The sequence below is a fragment of the Psammomys obesus genome, unplaced genomic scaffold, assembly GCF_907164565.1.
Source record: "Psammomys obesus unplaced genomic scaffold, mPsaObe1.curated_primary_1811, whole genome shotgun sequence".
In the NCBI taxonomy this organism is placed as follows: Eukaryota; Metazoa; Chordata; class Mammalia; order Rodentia; family Muridae; genus Psammomys; species Psammomys obesus.
In genome coordinates this window covers 4,232,954-4,254,585 of record NW_026586550.1, presented here as the reverse complement: position 1 = coordinate 4,254,585, position 21,632 = coordinate 4,232,954, and the positions used below count along the sequence as shown (strand labels likewise).

Genomic DNA, 21,632 nt, shown 5'->3' with positions numbered 1-21,632 from the left:
TCATCCTGACTGTTGTGGCTCATCCTGACTGTTGTGGCTCATCCTGATGACCACTGTTGTCATGGCCATTATATCTCCTATGCCTGTGGTTCACACACTCCTTTCTTTCTTTTTGGGCAGTGGGAACACACCTATCGCTGTCTGGGGAACTCACCTGGACCTCATACAGAACCCCCAGATCCGTGCCAAGCATGGAGGGAAAGAGCACATCAATGTGAGTCCATTGGCAGGTCCTTGCTTACATACAATGACTCATGGCATGAGATACCTTTAAGTCCTGGAATGGTGGGGTAGGGAATTGACATGACCAGACCATATTTACAGCTTTTCACAGGCTATAGGCCTGAAAGACCAATTATGTGTGCAGCTCAAGGGGTCCCATTCTTACCCATAATTCCTACCTAGTTTACCTAGTCATTACTACATTCACACTGGGCAAGGCCAGAGCTAGGAGACAGCTGCAGGGTGGAATCTGTGAGTAGCCAAATATGTGATCCCGGTTCCCTCCTCCATAATCCTTCCATATCAACCCCATGCCACATGGACAGCACACCAGGAGTCCTGGTGTGGAGAGAGTTCTGATCGCCCCTTCCTCTGACTCCTGCAGATCTGTGAGGTCCTGAATGCTACTGAGATGACCTGCCAGGCCCCAGCTCTTGCCCTGGATCCTGACCACCAGTCAGATCTCACCGAAAGACCTGAAGAATTTGGTTTCATCCTAGACAATGTCCAATCTCTGCTAATTCTCAACAAGACCAACTTCACCTATTACCCTAACCCTGTGTTTGAAGCTTTCAGTCCCTCAGGAATCCTGGAACTCAAGCCCGGTACTCCCATTATCCTAAAGGTATTCCAGATAAGCTTTTTCATTTTAATTATCAGTTATTGGTTTCTTATGGGGAAGATGAGAGAATATTAGTATATATCATGTACTAATTTGTTTTCTGTTATTGTCACAAAATACTTGATGCTGGATACTTATAAAGAAGAAAAGTTAACTTGCCTCATTGTTCTAGAAAATAAAAGACCTTAAAACAGTCCTGGTTCTCATGAGGACCTCCTAGTACATGTGACCAGAGAACCAGAAAGGAAGTCATGATCTTCCATTAAACTCCACATCTTAAAGGTCACATTATCTCTTACAGTACTAGGGACCAAAGTGGTAACACACCACATCTAACACATGTACCAATTCTTTGGACTTCTTGCTGATGGTGGCCTCTTTCCTAGTTCATCCATAAGATGGGATATTGGGTAGGAGGCCATGGCAGCCCCAGCATTTGTGGTCCTGACTCAAGGTTGAGGTTGATGGCTTTCCTGTTGTTCAGGGCAAGAACCTGATCCCACCTGTGGCTGGAGGCAATGTGAAGCTGAACTACACTGTGCTTGTTGGGGAGAAACCATGTACAGTGACAGTGTCAGATGTGCAGCTGCTCTGTGAGTCACCTAACCTCATCGGCAGGCACAAAGTGATGGTGAGACTACTGGGGCCCCACTGTATGTGGAACAGCCATGGGGGTTGTGAGAGGGGCTCAGCTACATGTAGGCTGCCTGGAACCTCCTAAGAGCACTTTCTGCCCACTGTGAGCTTTTCTCCCAGCTCACTCCATACCAGTTTCCATCTTCTTGCCCCACTGGCCAGCTTTTTCTGCTTTGTCACCCCCTCTGTCCTCGTTGGTGAAAGAAGGGCAAAACATTAAATAGAGTCATAAACTGTCTGTTAGGACCAAAAGAGCCTTTTAGAAAAGGACCTTCACTGGCTTAGAGTGGTCCATGATACCATTTATGTGTCTAGGCTCCCAACATAGGTGGCAGGATGATTCTCGGGGAAGTCAGTTGGTGCTGCATCACTGTGCTTACACTGCAGTTGTGAGCTGTTTCCTTACGACACCAGTGTCCTCCTGAGTGAGAGAATGGGCGCAAGTTCTAGTTGAGGAGTGATCTCTGTAGTCCACACTTTCTCTTTTATTTTTCTGACGAGGGAGGGCTCCTCATGCTCTCTTTCTGACCTTGAACTCTTCCTCAGTTTGTTCTTCTACCAACCCTCTCTTCTCTGTGTCCACAGGCACGGGTGGGGGGCATGGAGTATTCCCCTGGGATGGTGTACATTGCCCCAGACAGCCCACTCAGCCTCCCTGCCATCGTCAGCATTGCAGTGGCTGGTGGCCTCCTCATTATCTTCATTGTGGCAGTCCTCATCGCCTACAAACGCAAGTCTCGAGAAAGTGACCTCACGCTAAAGCGGCTACAGATGCAGATGGACAACCTTGAGTCCCGTGTGGCCCTGGAATGCAAGGAAGGTACTGAGTGTGCAGATGCTGGTGCCTGGTGCTCGAGTCTGTGTGTGCACACGTGTGTGCCTATCATATGCAAGCATGCAGGCTAGGCAGCAGTGGGTGGTATTAGAGGTTATACATGCATGTGAGCACATGTAAGTCAGTGTATGTATGTATGTATGTATGCATGGGTGCATGGGTGCATATACACACATGTGCCTCTTTTACAACATCAGCCAGACTGGGCAGCATTTAGCAGTGCTTACGGTCATGTGTATGTATATTTCCATTTGTGTATGTCAGTGCATTAGCCAACAGGTGGACCTGCACTAGATGGTAGGTATGTATGTGTATGTATGTGTGTGTTTGTATCTTTCATTTACAGGCCATCAGGTTAGGCCACAGCAGGCAGTGATGGACGTTGAGTGTATGAAGATGGGGATATATGTGTGTGTGTGTGTGTGTGTGTGTGCGCGTGCGCGCACGCCTCCTATTCACAGGCTTGCAAGCTGGGCTGCAATGGGTGTCCCCACAGGATGGACATTCTACCTGTAGAATCTTTCTGCCAGTCTCTGAGCTTAGCCAGGGTCCTAGCCCAAAACCCTGCCTAGCAACTCACCTTGTGTTTTTCTTCTTACTCCTTCCAGATATGTTACTAGGATCATATACACACCAAGAACAGTGTCCAGATTCTGAACTCTGGCTTGAGGATGAGAGGAGTTCAGTCTCCTCCAGGGAAGACTTGAGGGTGTCTCAACATGATGCATGCAAGCAATCCTCACTTCTCTTTCATCAGTAGGCAGGGGATTCTGTAGGACTGATCTGTGATTTCAAAGGACATGCATTTCACAACTTGTATTTGAAAAATGTATACAAGTTACCATGAAGGGAGATCAGCAATGTCAAACCCAAGAAGGCAGCCTTGCAAGCAGACTCATATAACCCTGGGACATGCTTCTATAAGCCACCCCAGGAGGAACGAGCTAGGCTATTTCTCTGTGGGTAATATGTACCCAGTGTTAATCTATCCCTGAACCTGGGCTCGGTAGTAGATTCCCCCAGGGAGAGCACCACCTTTTTGATGGGGACCAGGCTCCATCCCATCTCTGCATCCTTCAGCTGTCACCCAGGCATCTGCCTTGTGGGACTGTTAATTACTGCCTTTTATTATATTTACACTGCTTAATTTTTTTCTCTGCAATGTACTCTTCCCTCTAATTAGGTGTAGTGATTAGAATCTCTTTCATGTGTGGCAGGCGAGAGGCTTTGAATGTTGGAGGTGATGGCGACTTAAAGGAAACTGCAGACACATCAAACCTGACTCCCTTCTTTTTCTCCTGGCCAGTGAAACAGCCCAATCAGGAGAAGGCAGTAGAAGGGAGGGGTTTGTGCCAGGCTCCTCTAGAAGCCCCCTGGGAAGAAAGGCTCAGCAGGCTGAACCACCATGGAGTCTCACAGGGGACCATGGCTTTTGGCTGGGGACAGTTATTCCTCAGGGGTGGAAGGAGGCATCTTGCAGCAAAGGACATCTTGCAGGGTTGGCAGAGGAGGTACTTTCCAGGATGCCAAGACAGCTGCTGCATATTTATGAGGCAGCTTGGGCCAGGGCAAGGGTTTGTTTGGAGACTTCACTGTCAGCCACCCACATTTAGAAGACATCAACCCAGACCTAAACTTTAGATATATTGGCACGCACATGTGCAAACACAAATTTCCACTCTTCACCGTCACTGACATGCTTGCACACTCTTATACAAGTTACAATAGGCACACACCCCACTCCTGCTCATGTACCTATCTACCTACTCACACAGACAGAGATACGTGTTCTTTATTCTGGACATACACAGGTGTGTTGGTATGTATTACTGTGATTGAATAACCCAACAGAACCAACCAGGTTTCTTTTCCCATGGTTTTGGAGGGTTCGTTCATCATGGAGGAGCATGGTAGAGTGTTCAACTTTCAGCTGTCAGAAAGCAAGGAATAGCAGAAACAGAAAGAGGCCAGGGCAAGGTATGGTTTCAAGGACAGCCCCCAACCCCAGTGATCTACCTCTAGCCAGGCCCCACCCTGCATACATCAAATCCCTTTCAACAGAAACATCATATTATATATATGTCAAAGGATGATTCAATCCATTGGTAGCTGCTACTTAATTGTTTTTGAAAAGACCCTCACAGACATACCCAGAGATATGCTTCACTAATCTCTTAGGTACTTCTCAACCCACTCAAGCTAGCAATTAAGATCAACCATCAATACATGTTTGTTAGGCTTTGCTGACAGTGCATGCCAAAGAGGCCTCCTGGCTCTCCTATGTACACATACTTGCTCACATGCATGAGAGTGTGTTTAGAAGCATTAGGGCTCTGTCCCAGGTGTCACTGAATAACAAGTACCCTAGCATCCACGTAATAAAAAAGGAAGCCAGGGTCACTGGGAAGGAAAAACCAGAAGTAGCTGCAGGTCTGGCAGTGTCCAACTTAGTCCCCTGTCCTTTCTAGGAATCCTTGGTTCTCTCCTGACATCAAAACCCTTGGAAATCTTATACTATTTCTACCATAGTCACAAGGAAGGACAAGGCAGGGCTCTATGTGCAGTTCAGGATGCTTGTATCATGTTTACATCTCATCATAGTCCACTGGGCTTGCTCTTTGACACCTTTAGAGCTACTTTTGGCCTGTGAATCCCTTCTGAACCCACCAACTTTTCTTTGTTTCCTAATCTTAGGTTCATATCAATGAAAAGAAATATTTGTTAGGCAGCAGCTCTGACTTGTTCTTTGTCAGTGTGTGCTAGTACTTCTGTTAATGTGTGTGCATGTATGTGCATGCATGTATGCATCCAGACATCTGTGTGGGCATGCACCAAGGAGAATGCCACAGCTTAGCAGGATTGACAGCTGCACCTCTGAGGTGGCCTCGGGGGGCTTTGTACCAAGGATGGCATATAACAGCTTTGGCTCTGGACTGTATCTCATGCCAGTTTTTCCTAGGGGCCAGCTGGGGTCTTGTGACTCTATCCACCTGGAGGCCTGAACTGCCCTCACAAACATCAGTACCTATATGCAATTATAATTCACCACCAGTTAACAACACATTGAGGCAGGAAGAACAAAGGTTTCCCTCTTCATATACGTGCGGAAGAAATAGGTTAGAAGGGCAGTCCCTCTGCCCAAGCCTCGTTTGGTGTCTGAGAACGACATGATCCAGAATTGGATGCTCAAATTCCTTTCTTATTGGAAGAATTTTTTCTTGACTTTGCTAAGCAAAGCCAGTTCAAAATACAGCACCAGGCATAGGCTCATTTCTCTGTCCTGTACCCTCTGTTCTACTCTTCTATATTTTGCTTCCCAACACATTCTACAAAACAGAGCCTTGTCTCTTCTGATCCTGATGACAACACAGGTCAGAGGGCAGCCCGCCCAGCCCTCTGCTGTTTGAAAACATGAGGCCCCAGACCAGCTTTCTCCTATGTTAATGTCATCTAGTTCCATCATTTATGCATCCACAGGTCCACAGACCGCACCTCTGGGGGCCTGGGTAAATGCTCTGAACATTCTCAGAGGTGTAACTCTTAGGCTGGTCCCATCAGAATTTGACAGGATTTTCAGCTATTGTTCTTCAAGCTCTGCCCACCTTTTTTTTGTTTGTCTGTTTGTTTGTTTTTGTTAAAAAAAAAAGAAAAAAGAAAAGAAAAATCAGGGTTTGTCACTGGCCTGGAGCTTTTCAAACAGAGTAGCCTATCTGGCTGGTAAGCCTGGATTCTCCTGTCTCCATGGCCTGAATGCTAGGATTCCAAGTGTGTGCCACCATGCCCAGCTGTTTTGTTTGTTTGTTTTATTTTGTTTTTTAACAAGACTCATAGGGATCGAGTTCAGGTCTTCCTGCTTACAAAGCAAGCACTTCACTTGCTGACCTGTCATCCTAGGCTCCTCACAGGCTCCTCTCTGTGCTAGCTTTTGCAGAGCTTCAGACAGATATCCATGAGCTGACCAGTGACCTAGATGGAGCTGGGATTCCCTTCCTGGACTACAGGACCTACACCATGCGGGTGCTGTTCCCCGGGATTGAAGACCACCCTGTGCTACGGGACCTTGAGGTAAGAGTCAGTGCCCACCCCCATGCTGGTATTATGGCAGGGCAGTATGCCACTTGTCAACAAACCCAGCATGCTGGTTCAGAAGTGAGAAAACTGAGGCCGTGGAGACGGCACAGCTTGCCTGCGGTTCCCCAGCTTGTAAACACCAACTAGTCTCTCTTGTGGTTATAGGGACAAGCCAGGGAACCTCAGAGCACACTTCAGGGTCTCAGGGACTCCTAGAGCCCTTACACAATTGAATAGGTAGAAAGGACCCTCTTCCAAGAAAAACTATACATGTATGTCTTGGTAAGGTTTCTTATTGAGTGATAAGACACCATGACCAAGGCAACCTGAAGAGGGAAGAGTTTGTTGGGGCTTACAGTTTCAGAAGGTGACTCCATAGCCATTGAGGTAAGGAGCACGGCAGCAGGCGGGCAAGCATGGCACGGGAGCATTAGCTAAGAATTCACATCTGAGGCAACAACTACAGAACACATCTACCTGGAAATGGCATGGGCTTTTGAAGCCTCTACGCCCACCCATGCTGTCACATCTCTTTCAATAAAGCTGTGTATCTTAATCCTTTCCAAACAGTGCCACCAGCTGGGATCTGGCCTCCTATGGGAGCCATTCTCATTTAAAACAACTCAATGTATACACAACCAAAAAAATATGCCCGATAAACGTGGGCAGTTCATGGACTTAGGTTTAGTAAACCACATATAAGGAATTTTATAATTAATTGGTATTCAATAACTGTATGAGGGACTTTAGCACTTGATGCTTCCTGGGGAAAGACAAGTGATACATGAGGAAGGGAGGTGGAAGTGAGAATGAGAAAAACCCCACTGTGGTGCCGCTATCAGGGACCCCCATCTTCTGAAAACATTAATCAGCTTACTGTCTAGCACAATATATCGTTTATGCATATATTCAAATTACACTCTGTTCTGAAAGGGCTTTGGATTGACTTATTAAGATAAATACCAGAAAAGTGAGAAATGATAAATGAGGAAAACAGGGCAAAATAAGAATCCTGGGAGTTGATCATTAGAAGTTGACAGCCGTTAAAATGCCTCCTAAGCTTTTAAGTCCTTTTCATGCATTTAACCATCTACTTTCCCTGGAGCCCTCTAAGTAGGTGAGGCCACTTTACAGGTGAGGGAAGTAAAGGGGCAGAGAAGTCCAGTGAGTGGCTAGGACACACAGCTGCTGGGGATAGAGCCAGAAGTAGAGCCAAGGCTGTCAGACTTCATGTTTCCTTTTGGCTGCAAGCCTGTGCACCAGAACTCTGGCTGTCCTTCAGTCCTGCTTACCCATCAGGAGGACATGGAAAGTACAGATGAAACAGTGAAAAATGAGATGCAATGTGAGGTGAACAAGGCCCACACAATAAAAACAGACCCTTTGCTCCCTGTTGTAGCTACTGATGTTGGAGGAAGTGTCTACATGGGGTCTCTTTGGATGCTCCAGACTGTGCACCATGGCAGCACACACTGCTCATTAACACCCACGCCTGTAACTCTCATATTGCTCCATACTTGCTTGTTCAACAATGCAGACATATCTGTGTGTAAGTGCACGTGTGTGTGCGTATGCATGTGTGTGTTCATATGTGTAATTTTGTAATGAGAGAATGGGTAGTTCTGTCTTGGAGAAGCTTTCCTTGCCCCTCTGGCTGATAAACACTACAAAGCACTTTCAGAGACTATAGGCAATGTTCCCACATTCTCTCTGGCCATGAACCTATAGTTTTTATCAATATTTGTGTGTGTGTGTATGTGTGTGTGTGTAGTTATACATGTGCTATATATTTATGCATAAAAGATACTAGGTATCTCAGGACACTCACTCCATCCATGGCCTTGTTTGAACTCTCCATCTTTGTTCCTCCCCTTTTCTACTCTTTTCCCTGTCTTCATCTTTTCTCAGCCTCACTTTAATTTGCACCCAGATACCAGACTTCTCAGGACATATAAGAGCATGTGAGTTCCTGGTTTAGAGAAGTCAGGGTGGTAACCACTTAGGTCATGGTCTATGTGCCTGCGTGGATTGCTCATATACAGATTGTGTGCTTCACTGTTGTGGTCTGACTCCTACCAGGTGGGGACCCTGGCCTATGCTTTTAGTGTAGGATGCATCTGAATAAAAGAATGTCTGTCTGTCTGTATTAGAGATGAAACAGTAGTACTAGCAAGGGGAGTGATGTCCTGTCTGTGGGCATTAGACTGAATAATCTAAAAATCTAACCAGGATAAGTGTATAGAGTTATTTTCCTCATTCCCCTAGTTCAAAAATCTCCAGTCTGTTATGAAGATACAGCTTTTAAATGGAGTTTGCTAAACCCATGTCAACGTTGAGCCCAGAAACAACTTTACCATCCCTGTGTAAGCCTAGGACTATGGACCTTATGTGGTCTTATGTGGACTATTATTTTGTTGGTTTCCAGCCTATTCTTTCTATGGAAAGTTCTTCTTGGTGTGGAGACACATCATTGGTAAAAGCAGTGTTTTCCAACCTTTGAGCTTCATGGGACACATGACCACAGTGGAGAGTATGAAGGATGAGTATCCTCTTGTGTTGGTACATTGCTAGGCCACATGAGGCAACTGGAGGCATTTGGAGAAGAGACTTTCCTGGCCCTAGTCACATACCAGTACTTTCAAAACACACACACACACATACACACACACAAAACAAACAAAAAACAAACAAACAAACAAAAAAACCTGTCACTCACATACTCCTGGTTTTGACCCATCACTGGCTCCTAAATTCTAACCTATTGGGTTACAATTAAATTTTACTACTCAGTTTTATATGCAGAGAATTCAGCTAAAGTGGAGAACCATCTGGACAGTAAAACATATTTGGTTCCAGACTGACTTTGACTGGGGTGGCAGACTATGAAAGTGGTGGTTCCGGATACTCTTTACTTTCACTCTCTAAGAAAAGGAGAGAGAAAAGTGTTTATTTCCAGCAGCAGGACAGAGAGTGATGTGTGTTAAATAATCTGGGAACTCCTGGTGAACAGAGACAAAAGCTAGCAGTCCAGGGGGCATACAGAGACAGGTAATAAAACCACTGCTGATTCTGTGCACACAGCATATGCCAACTACTTCATGAACATTATCTTATTTAATGTTCATAAGGCATTATGACACAGACCCTCATAATCTCATTTTATAGATAATGTAGTAGACTCTGGAGGGATTAGAGTTCACTTCCACACCCAGTTACTGGGCTCTCTGATTCCAGAGCCCAGGTTGCTGACTATGGTACCTTTCCTGCAGGAAGCTGGCCAGAACTGTCTTGCCCTGGGCCCCAGATGCTTTCTGACTACAGACATATGAATATTTTTAAGGTGCAAGAGTATCCCACGCAGTAGCTTCATGGTGGCTTTTCATGAAGCTACATGGGGTACCATTTAGCTGGTATAGTGTCCTCTCTCTATGCTGCACTGCAACATGCTGTTGGCCACCCCTCCCTTTAACAGACAGCCTGATCATCTCAGAGGCTCTCTGCCTGAGACGGCTGCAGGGAGAAGCTGAGTTGGCTTCAGACAGTCCTTGAGTCCAAAAGTGAGGAAGCCATGGTGATAGTTAGGGAATTTGGGTTTGAAAAACCAGTACTTCCTGTTAGCAATAGGCTGACCTGGGGACAAGTGTGATAAGTTCTCTGAGAAACTGAGAAGGTCGCAACTGTCTTTCCCAAGATCATTAGAAGGATGTATAGAAAGCATGCACATAATGTGAACTGCACACAGCGCCCAGTAAACTATATCATCAGTTATTGTTAGTTCGAGTAGCAGAGGAATCGTGAGGAGAGAGGAGAGGAGCAGAAGTAAAGCATGACCATGCATGTGAGGGGCAGTCACAGGATTAGAGAGGAAGTTGGGAGGAAGCAGGCAGTGGTAGAGGAACGCCTGAGCTATGGCAGAAGGAGGCTACCATGCATCCTTTGCCATTGTTGCATCAGCCCACCATGGACTGGGGACCCAAGGGAGCCAAGACTGGATCCTCTCAGGATGATGAAGAGACTCAGGGTGTGGGGCTATGATGATAGCCAAAATGAGCTGCTAGGTTGTCCTGCCTGGCACCTATTGCATCCTCTTGGCTCTGTCATTCTCCCTTCGTTGTCTGAGAACTGTCCTTCCTAGTACAAGTACTGTAGCCAGAGGAATGACAAAGGACTTGCTTTGGGTACAGACAGGCTTCCTTTCAGATTCCAGCCCCACCAGAATGCCCTGCGACCAGGAAAGTTCCCAGAAGATCTCTGCCGTGCACAGTAGACAGAGGCCCAGTGTGCCCTCTGCAGAGGAGCCTGGAATTTGAAACTGGCTTCCAGCCGACACCAGCCTGCTGCCCATGCCTCAGCCTGAATCCAGAACACAGGTGCTTCTGAGTCATGTAGGGAATAACTATTTCTGCCATTTTCTGTGACTTGGGGCCAACAGGGCCATCTTGTCTGCCTCCATCAGTTCCTGCCAGTTGAAACCTTGGGAGGACAGCAGGGTAAAAAGATGCCCTTTGTGACTCAGCCGTGCATGATAGTCAGTGAAAAAGGCCTCTCATGCATTGTATGAGCCCATGTGATAGCTTCTGGGCAGGGTAGGACATAGTACTGACTGCCTGGGTTTATGGCCTAGCTTGGAGGCTTCTGTCTTGGCATCCTGAAGAATCTCATGTCTTCGTGTGGTCCCAGACATCCTAAAAGAGTTAGCACCCTAGAGTGCTATGTGAATTAAATAAGCCAGTATAGCTACAGCAGTCCAAACAGAACTTGGCGTAGAGTAAGATCCATATGCATATTAGCTCTTCGAACAACTGTACTTTCCTGGTAAAGAAACTGACAACTTGTGAGTGATGGTGATAGAATTCACTGCAAGCTTGACCAACTCTGAAACCACCTTCTCTACTGTGACATACGTGGCAGTCCTGTTTAAAGAGCTGGGGGGCTGGGACATAGCCTTTAAGTTGCTTCCTTGTCACCTCTATTAGCTGTCCCTCCTGCCTTGGCATACCCCCAGGACCACATTCAAGGGGACAAGCACTGCTCTGTGTTCCAAGAAGGTTCCCTATAAGGACCAAGTCTGGTGTGTTTCCCAAGAGTAGCTTTCTTGGGAGCAAACATGAAGAGTGATCCACACACGTCACTGCTCAGCCTAGTGACTGACAGATCCCCAAGAGAGCCAACCTGTCCCACCCATCAAGCCACTGTTCAGATCAAGAGACAGAGAAGAACCAGCTCTCTAGGATCCTGTGTCCCTCTCCCAATTGCCCAAGAAAACCGCTTTTCGATTACCACTGAGTTATCTTTCTGTCCCAATCAGTGTTTAGCGTTTGTCTTTTTCATTCAGTATATTCACAGCATTTGTCTCTTGGCTATGGCTAGTAGTAGTATGAAATTCCTTCTCAGGGCTATGGAACATCTGTCCATTCCATTGCTAGTGGGCATATGGGAGACATCAGCCTGAGGGTCCCCTGAACAGGGCTACTGTACCCTTTTCTGGAAACCCCAGGGACTGTCCACCATGCTCAGCTAATGGCTGATGCATATCTTGCAAGCTGATTGAACCCTCCTAGGAATTTTCCCAAAAATCTACCCTTCGAGGAGAAAGGTGAATTTACCTACACCCTCCTCCTCTGGGTAAAGAACATCAGGATGCTGCTTAGAGGCCTGTTGCAGTCCCTGAGAGATAAACGAACTTGCACAAGCTTACAGAGTCCAGGGGAAAATCCAATCGTCTTGATTGTTTGACCACCAGACCTTTGGAGTTGGAGGGGGGAAGGGTGGGTGTTAGGTTAGCTGGAAGCCCAGGCCTGGTAATCTTTCAGGCAGAGCACAAACTACAGCAGTTCTGGCCTCTCAAAGCTCCAGAGAGTTAGGAGGTGGAGAAGGGCATAAGCCTTTCATCGGCTCTGTATTAACATCAGGGAAGGGCTCAGCCTCTAGAGTCTAGCATGGGTGGGTTCAAATCCTATAGCTACTTCTTGTGAACTGTGACTAATTCTCCTGGTCTTAGTGGCTGTGTCTCAAAACTGTAGGTACTTACCTACTTTGTGGGCTGTGATAGAAGTTAAACAGGTATGAAGCCCCATGCCTGATCACTGAGAAGGACTTGGTAGTGTTAGCCTGGAACAGAGGGGGTGGCAGCCTATCATGTGGGACAGTCCACAGGGTACCCAAAAGCTCATGCTAGGATTCTGATTCTCCCCACAGGTCCCAGGCTACCGGCAAGAGCGTGTGGAGAAAGGACTGAAGCTCTTTGCCCAGCTCATCAACAACAAGGTCTTTCTACTATCTTTTATCCGCACTCTTGAGTCTCAGCGCAGTTTTTCCATGCGTGACAGAGGTAATGTGGCCTCGCTCATAATGACAGTACTTCAGAGCAAGCTAGAGTATGCCACTGACGTGCTGAAGCAGCTACTAGCTGACCTCATTGATAAGAACCTGGAGAGCAAGAACCACCCCAAGCTGCTGCTCAGGAGGTGAGTGAGGCCTATGGTAGCCAGCTGGGGTCAAAGTAACCCTACCCCAGGCCAATCCTAATGTATGGCTCATGGAGCCCTCCATGACACCCGAAGGCTGCCTAGGGATCAGCTATGTTTCCTAAGGGTGAGGCACTGACCTGTGGGTGGCTAGTCCTAACCATCACCTAGGTGCCACAGCCCAGCTCATCCCTGGGCTTTTCATATCTGCTTTTCATTATCCCCCTGCCTTTCTGCTTTCTGAATTGTACCATTTTCTCTTGTAATTCTTTGGGAGAGATCAGTTACACTATGACCTGGCCTCATCTAGGCCAAGACAAGAAGTAGAAAAGGACCTTAGGCTGCTCACAGGCCAGCAACAAGAACAACATACAAGACTATAGAAATGAAGCCACTTGTGCCTTTCCCAGATCTAATATGAATCTACATTTTAACAGATAGCTAACTAATTTGAACATATTTTACAATTTGTGAAACAGGAAGTGAAAGTCTTTTAGAACATCTGACTCAGTACAGCCAGCAAACAGCTCCTGACTCCTGTCATAGGCTCAGGATTCACTGCTGGACAAATTTAGATGCAGTTAGGTTTCCTCATCACTGTGACCAAACACCTGATACAAACAAATTAAAGTAGGAATGGATTATTTTGGCTCACAGTTTGAGGAGACACAGTCCACCACAGTGAGCAAGGTATTGGCAGCTTTGTGGCCAGTGGCCACAGCTAGGCTCCACCTCTAAAAGGTTCCATGACCTCTCAAACTGTGTCACTATAGGCTGAGGACCCAGTGTTCAAACACATGAAACCATGGAAAAATTCATTTGCACAATAAAACATGCTTCCCATCCCATGTTTCCAAAACCTACAAGGTTAGACAAGGTCAGGCCTGCCTACTCTGTGGCTTTGGCTTGACTATAAAATACAGGCACTCCCATTCCATTTCTCTTCTTGGCTGTTGATCCCATGTCCAGCCATAGTACATCTGCAGATGGGAACCACCACATCCAGCTCTCTGCGCAGAACCACTCCATTCTGCCTGATCTCTGCCCTGTCGTCTCCAGGTCAGACTCTAGTAATGTTCACCTTGCTTGGCAGATAGATCGACTGAGCTTTCCAAATAGTTTGCTTTGGGCTTTTTTCTGGTGGGAAGGGGCACTTGTCTACACAGCTGCAAAAGGCTGCTGTGCAGAAGAGAATCCCACAGCTCTGCAAACAACGAGGTAGATAATTTTGATTTTTGTTTTACTTTCACCGTGTAGCCACCCACTGGCATAATTCTAGGGTTGCTGCTGCCTGCTAGCACTCCCACCAACAATTTCCTGGCATGGTCTCATGGTCTCTCTCTGGGTCTCTGTCTTCTCTCCTTGTTTTCTACTTGTGCTCCCTGGATGCTCCTGTGTTGTCCCTCCCCCACTTCCTTCTTTTCTTCTTGACACTGGCTGGTCCCCAGCCTCCACTATTCTTCCTTCTTTCTCTTCCCTGGCTTCACTGAATACCAGCAGCTGTCTAGACACCTGGAGCATGCAGTTATCAGTATTTTCTAACAACTGTGTATTCAAATTCACCAAACCTGTCTGGATGGACTAATTTTTCTCCAGAACTGACCATATTCTCAGCACAAGTGTCAATCCCTGAACCATGAATAGCTCAAGGCAGTGTCAATGCCACCACAGCATCTTCTTCCACAAAAGAAAACATCAAGTAGGCTAGAGTCATGACAGGAAAGACACAGGTTAGACTCAAATAATTATCCTTGCCATTGCAGAAGCTTTCCTTAGATGTATGCAGTGGACTTTGAGATAGGACAATGTTAACATATCTGTGAATAAATTATACCCTTGTCCTGCTATGCCGTGTGGCTGCCAATGCTGTGAGTCTAGGGTAAGGTAACAGGCTTCATGTGGAAGACCTGGTCTATTATTGTCAACTTTCTGTAACACCTTCCTTCCCATGCTCCACCCAGTTAGTGTCACCATGCTTTCTGTTTTGCCTTTCTGTCTTTCCTTCCTTCCTTCCTTTCTTCCTTCCTTCCTTCCTTCCTTCCTTCCTTCCTTCCTTCCTCCCTCCCTCCCTCCCTCCCTCCCCCTCTCTCTTTCTTTCTTTCTTTCTTTCTTTCTTTCTTTCTTTCTTTCTTTCTTTCTTTCTTTCTTTCTCAATAGGAGTGCATCAACCAGTGCATTCCCAAGTTTCTCTAAGGCTGTACTATCTAACAGGAAAGCTTCAGCCACATGTAATGACTCAATCTAAATTCATTAAATAAAGGGGACAAACTTCAGCTCCTCAGGCATACTGGCCACATGTCAAGTGTTCAATAGCCAAAGAGGCCAGTAGCAACTGCACATCTTGGGTGAGGACCATTGCTATCACTGGGAAGTGGGATAGGACAGCACAAGGAAACCCCTGTTTACAGCATATGAATGCCCAGATACCAAGCTGCAGATTTCCAGAAAGACCTCTGTTCTCAGCTCCCCCAGAACCTGGCAGGCCACGAGACTCTCCTATGCATTAGGTCACCAGACACAGTAATCAGTAAGATGGTTGCAGGTTCTTCCTCACTCTACCCATCCCATGGCCTCTGACCAGCCTCTTTTTGTCTTCTTCTTCTTCTTCTTCCTATTTCCTCAATGATTGATGCCAGGACGGAGTCAGTGGCCGAGAAGATGTTGACTAATTGGTTCACTTTCCTCCTCTACAAATTTCTCAAGGTAGGATGGGATGAGAACTACTTTTGAGCCCTGTCATGGTTCTTCCCCTCCTGGGTGGAAGCCTTTACCTCCTCAGCCTGCCTCACTTCACTCTACAATTACTGTGTACATTCTTACAGAACCTGATGCAGCCAATACACAAGAAATACAGTTCGTTATTATCAGGGAACTGAATTGAAGAGAGCCCCATGTCTGGTCCTAAGTTCAGAAACAATACCCCCAATGGCTAGTTCCTCCCAAGTGAGGGGGCAGATGAATAGCTGAGAGGGTTCCATGTGGTCCAAAAGCTAAATTCCCATTTTCAGCTGAACACAAGTGGCCTATTAGTTTCCAGTTTCTTCTCCCCTCCAAGATCCTCTTCTTTCTTCCAGGACCAGAAGTAAGGAAGCTGATGACAGGTCCTAGGGCAGGCACATAAGACATGCAGATAAACTGAGGATGAGCCCGGGTAGTAAAAGAGCTGAGCTGCTGGGCTTCCATCCATGAGTTTCAAAGGACCAACCTCTGCTTCTTACCTGGTTCACAGAGAAAGCCAACTGTGGTGGGGTGGGAGAAGGAAGTGGGGGTTGAAAGGGAGAAAGGAAGGGCAGGCTCTGGACAGGTGGCAAGAAGGAGCAGGATCACTTAGGTCCATGCAAATCTGAAGAGTACAGAAGAGGAAGTGGGAAAAGGGAGCCAAGAAGCAGGCAGGAGCAGGGAAGCTGGAGCGGTGGGATAAGCCCTGCCTACCTTTGCTCCCGAGGGCTCTAATAATGGGATTTTGTCTCCTGCAGGAGTGTGCTGGGGAGCCCCTCTTCTCCCTGTTCTGTGCCATCAAGCAGCAGATGGAGAAGGGCCCCATCGATGCCATCACGGGAGAGGCCCGCTACTCCCTGAGTGAGGACAAGCTCATTCGGCAGCAGATCGAATACAAGACCCTGGTGAGTATCCTCACTGCTCCCCTTTGCTCTGGTAGATCAGCTTTGACACCTGGTCAGCTCTGCCCTAAAGGAGGAAGGGTGAGAATTATGAACAAACTGCATTTCTGACTTTATCTGCTGGAGGGCCCTGGCAGGTGTTCTCCTGTGTGTTCGCCTCTGCTTCCGGTAGCCCATGCACCAAGCCACCCCAGTGGCTCAGCTATAGTTCCATGACTCTTTACCTGGAGAATGGGTGTGGTTAAGGACAGGTACTGAATTGAGTAGTCAGGGCCTGGCAGGGATGAGGGTGGAGGTCATGCTGGTAGGGACAGATGCTCATACAGACATGTTCAGAACCTATGACAACGTAGGGAGGTGATTACCTCAGAACAAAGCTATTTCTACTAACTGGAAATCCATTCTGGTTTTCCCATTTCCATCTTTTTAATGCCCCAGAGTCCCAACAGCTTGACTACCCAAGGACCCAAAGGCATGGCCTGTGGGCCTTCTCCATCTCAGTTTCCGGCTCATAGAAGAAAGTCACAGACTAAAATTAAAATGGCAAAGAAGAAACACACCCTTCCAAAAAAAAAAAAAAAAAAGGTTTGAATGGATCTCTTAGTGAGAGAGAAATACTTTTAAATGTCTCCTGTTCCACCCTCTCCATCCCCTAGCAACAAAAGGAGTTGTGATCACTATCATACTCTGTCCCCAAACTGCAGCAGCCTTTATTCCACAGCCAAAAGATTCAAAAGATTATGACCGGCTGGTGTCAGGTGACAGACTCACAGAGAATGTGAAAATCAGTGGGTCTGGGCTGACCACCAGCAGGAAAGAATGGGAGACAAATGGGAGATTATTTTGCTTGGCAATGGCAGAACTGTGGGGAAGGGTGCTCTTGCATGTGGAGGGGACACTCCATCCCATAATGATGCAGGAAGATGGTACTGCACCAGGACAGACAGATCAGCTGAGCTGAGCAGCTCAGATACAAAGTTAGGAAGTGTGGGAATGTGCAGTGACTGGAGGAATTCTGGGCATTCTGAGTTTGCTGATAGTGACCTTGCCCTGCTGGAAATGAGTTAGCACACCCATGGAGGGTTCTAGGATCCACATTACCATTGAGCTTGCTGGAAACCTAGATGCTCACTCACCTGGTTACCTGCCAGGGAGCTTACTAGAGGACTGGATGCCTGCTGGGTTGCCAGCTTCAGTGCTAGATAGCCTGGAACTTGCTGGAGTGTAAGATAGACCTGGCTATCTGCCAGAGTTTAGATATCCGTCCCTGGGAGCCCACTGGCTGTCTAGATGCCCTGCCCCCCAGGAGACTACTGGAAGATTGCACTCCTTCCCAGGAACCTGATAGAATGCTACGTTTCCCCTGGGAGTCTCCCAGATGGCTAGAGCCTTTCTGGGAACCTGCAGAGAAAGCACCAGGTGGATGATTTTGAAGCAGTTGGGAGCCAGGGGTAGATGACATGTTGCTGAGCCTGGGACTCTGTCCTTCGTGGGTTACTGCTTTGTCTCTGGGAGATCAGTGCCTGCCTTGAAGGATGCCAGGACAAATCACCTTAACAGATCACGCCTCTGCTCACCATGGTTCTTCTGGGGAAAGAGCTCAGACAAGTGCATATTGCTGCTTAGAGGAGGCTGAACTGCCCATCAATGGCCTGGCAAAAGAACAGCATGGTAGTCAGAGCAGAAGGGAGAGATGTGGAAAGTACTTAGAAGGAGAGAGGGAGTGGCTGGGAAAAGGCCCACATAGACATTTAGCTTAGAGACCCAGTCTCTCTTATTTTCAGTTCAGCGCATTTTGAAAGTGAGAGTATGATTTTTTTTAAAAAAACTCAGGCTCCCCCTTCTTCTTAATGGAATAAGCATGTTCCCCATTTGTGCTCATAGCAGTCTAGCTGCTAATGAGAGGCAGGCATCCAGGGCCAGGGTTCTGATTACCACCACATGGAGAAGGAGGAGGGCTGGTGTCTGGTTCTGCAAACCAGATGAGGCTATTGGGAAATGGTTACTGGTAGGGGCATTGGTGTGTGTGTGTGGTAGGGGGAGTTAAGTTCTGAGGAAGGGGACACAGAGCACTCAGGCTGTATGGACAGAGGGGTAGTTGAGAGCTCAGAACAGCAGGGCATCTGGCCTCAAGTCCCCCAGGCTCTGTCTGGCTCTTACATACCCCTAGGTATTTCCGTGCCCCATAGCTCCCTTTCTGTTCCACTGGGCATACTTAGGAAGCCCCCAAAGCCTCAGCAATACAGAAAGAACACACCATGAGGATGGCCAGAGAAATCATTGGATTTCTTAAAGGAAGCAAACAGCTGGTGAAACACTTTTAATTTTCCTGCCTCTTTCTGAAATGAGAAGTAGAGGCCCTGCACCAGCAGTGACCTTATCCCTTGACCAGGGCTTCAGGTTCACAGCCAGGGAGGCCACTGGGGGGCCTGAAACTGCAGTTTTTAAAAGGCGCCTTTTTATACTTAAAGAATGCATTAAGTTTCTAATAGATCCAGCAGCCTCAATCAGCCTGAAATGCTTCCCAAACCAAAGCTATTAAATCTTTTAAAACAGGAGCACAGTTTCTCATTAGCACTGAGCGTGTGTGTGAGGGTATGTATCAGAGAGAGAGATGGGGGAAGGGGGTAGGTGGTTGTATATTAAAAGAACAATGAAAAGAGTGGCACACAGAGGTGGGGTTTGGAGTTGGTGAGGGGCTAGGTGTGCTAACGGGGTATCCCCTTGCACACTGATGTACACATTAGGGACTGAACATGCTTCTATGCCTGTTCTGTTAGAGACTCTCCCTTCCTGTCATCACTTCCTTCATAGCTAAAATACTGTTCCCTAACAGGGAGTTAAGTATATAGTTTATACTCCTGCAGTGATGATGAAGACACAATGTCATCCTCCTGTCTGGACAGGATGGAGTTGCCCTGACCCCTCCATAGCCCATCATGGAGAGGAGGAATCATTCATGAAGGATCCTGGGATACTGTTCTCATCCATGTGACCTCTCCCTGCCACCTTCAGGTTCTGAGCTGTGTCAGTCCAGATAATGCTAATAGCCCAGAGATCCCAGTGAAGATCCTCAACTGTGACACCATCACTCAGGTCAAGGAGAAGATCCTAGATGCCATCTTCAAGAATGTTCCATGCTCACATCGGCCCAAAGCTGCAGACATGGACCTGGGTAAGAGGGCTACTTCCCAGGGCTACCCCTGAGGCTGGTCTTGGCTACCCCTTGCCTTCTTGGGTCAGCAGTATGTATATCTGAGCTTCAGGAACAGAGGAGAAACAGTTGCTGGAGGGAGGCACGCTGAATTTGCCTTTATACTTTGCTTGGAATTGGTGGGAGCAAGTCCATGAGCATCCTACAAAAAAATGGACCACAGGTCACTAGGTACTCTGTCGGTGAACTCTACTGGCAGGACTGCCTCTGCAGTGCTAGGAGGGTCTGAGGGCTGGGATTGTATGTGCCACATCTGAATGTAGGGATATGAAGGTAAAGCTACTCTTCCAAGTCCCTGTGGCCAAGGTCTTGACACTGCCTTTGTTCCCTCCAGGCTCTCCCTCCCCTCTGTGCCATCCCTATAATTTTTGCTGAATACTCATAGCTCAAGGGATCTGGGTCATCCGTGGAGGATGGAGAAAGAGAATAGATGAAAATGAGATGTGACGGCCTGCTGTAGAGCAGGGTGACACTGCACTTGAGTGTTCCATGAAGAAATGGTGTGGCCTGCATAAACAAGGGCATGCCACCAGAGCCAGCTGTACTTTGCCTGAGTGCTCTGCAGAATGTCATATGGGGATGTCCTCTGGAGAAGGCTCTGAAGATACCAAGAAGGAAAAGGGCAATCCCAGCACTGTTTGTGACCCCTAGATATGAGACCTGGTATCTCTGGGTACTTGCTATATGACCTTGTCCAAATCACTTTAACTATCTGTGCCTGCCTTTCTTCGCCTATGAGGTAGAGATAAGAAAAGCAACTACTTGGTAGTAAAAGTGCAGTGGGGTGATACATTGAAAGTTTTTATGTGGCATATCTGAACTATAGAAGAAGGGAAACGCTGCTGGCTGTGGATGTTTGTGGATTCTGGGTATGAGGATGGTGTTGACTCCTTGTAACATGGGGATGGGATAAAAGACCCCCCAGAAGCCCTAAGCACCTATCTGGCCTCTAAGCTGGCTTCCACTGAGCTGAATAAGACAGATCACAGATCACAGATGGGCATCTATGATTTTGTTCAAATCCAGGGTGATTTTTCAGCTCTCCCTGACTTCCACCTACCCCCAGATTCTGATGCCTAAAGGTCCTGAGCATCAGGAAGTTCTGTTAACTTCTTGAATGCCTTATATTCCCTCTTAACCCTGTCTCCTCCCACTAATCTTGACAGTAGATGTGTGTAGGACCTCTGACCCCTTCTTACACTAGAGGTGTCTCTAAGTGCCTTGTTCTTGGGGCATGGAGGAGGCTTTGTATCAGGGCACTTGGGTATGTATGTTCATGTATGTATCACAGGGCACCGGTCCCTATAACTTGTGTGGACTTGTATGTCTGTATGCATTTGACCTATTTCTGCTGCCATTATGGCCCCTATAATCCAATGGAACAAAGGCCCTTGCTGTAGAACCAGTGGGGAATAAACTGGTTTCTTTATGGAAGGCTCTGTGGCTAATCTCTCTCAATGCCAGAGTCCTCTCTAATGGCTTCAGAAGGATAACCAGATAGCACCCACATTCCTTTTGTTATTTTATCTATGGGCCCAGGGTGGGGCTACCCCTCATCTCCACAGCACCAGTATCTGTGAAGTGAGTGGAGGCCTGGGAAGAGCTGATGGAGAACATGGGTCCTGGAAGGCAGAGGGACTGCTGAGCATGTTCTGTGCTTAAGAATATGGTGACTTCCTGAGAAGGCAAGCAGTCACCTACTCCATTTAAGGAAGTAGGGCTCAGTTGCTACTGTAGAATAACATCTCTGCTACATTAAAAGCCAGTAGATGGCTGTGTGAGCTTTAGGCCTGATGGAGTTCAGGAAGGGTAGCACCAGCATTTTACATCAAACTCCAAGCAGAGAAAGTACATACCTCCTGTGCCTGCTGGCTGTCCTGGAGAGACTGTGTTGGGGCTAGTGGCTGCTGCTTATGACTGATCTTCCTCTCCCAGAATGTGGGAG

General features: G+C 47.2%; 1 protein-coding gene across 1 annotated transcript in view; it reads left to right on the top strand.

The window, feature by feature from the left end:
• Plxna4 (plexin A4) overlaps positions 1-21,632 on the top strand; it is a 446,010-nt gene that overhangs the window by 397,979 nt on the left and 26,399 nt on the right. Inside the window, exons 17-25 of the mRNA XM_055602031.1 lie at positions 121-214; positions 608-847; positions 1,329-1,475; positions 2,066-2,300; positions 6,238-6,380; positions 12,585-12,853; positions 15,490-15,556; positions 16,330-16,476; positions 19,489-19,648. Of these exons, the coding sequence (XP_055458006.1) occupies positions 121-214; positions 608-847; positions 1,329-1,475; positions 2,066-2,300; positions 6,238-6,380; positions 12,585-12,853; positions 15,490-15,556; positions 16,330-16,476; positions 19,489-19,648 (1,502 nt within the window). The remainder of the gene's footprint in view (positions 1-120; positions 215-607; positions 848-1,328; positions 1,476-2,065; positions 2,301-6,237; positions 6,381-12,584; positions 12,854-15,489; positions 15,557-16,329; positions 16,477-19,488; positions 19,649-21,632) is intronic.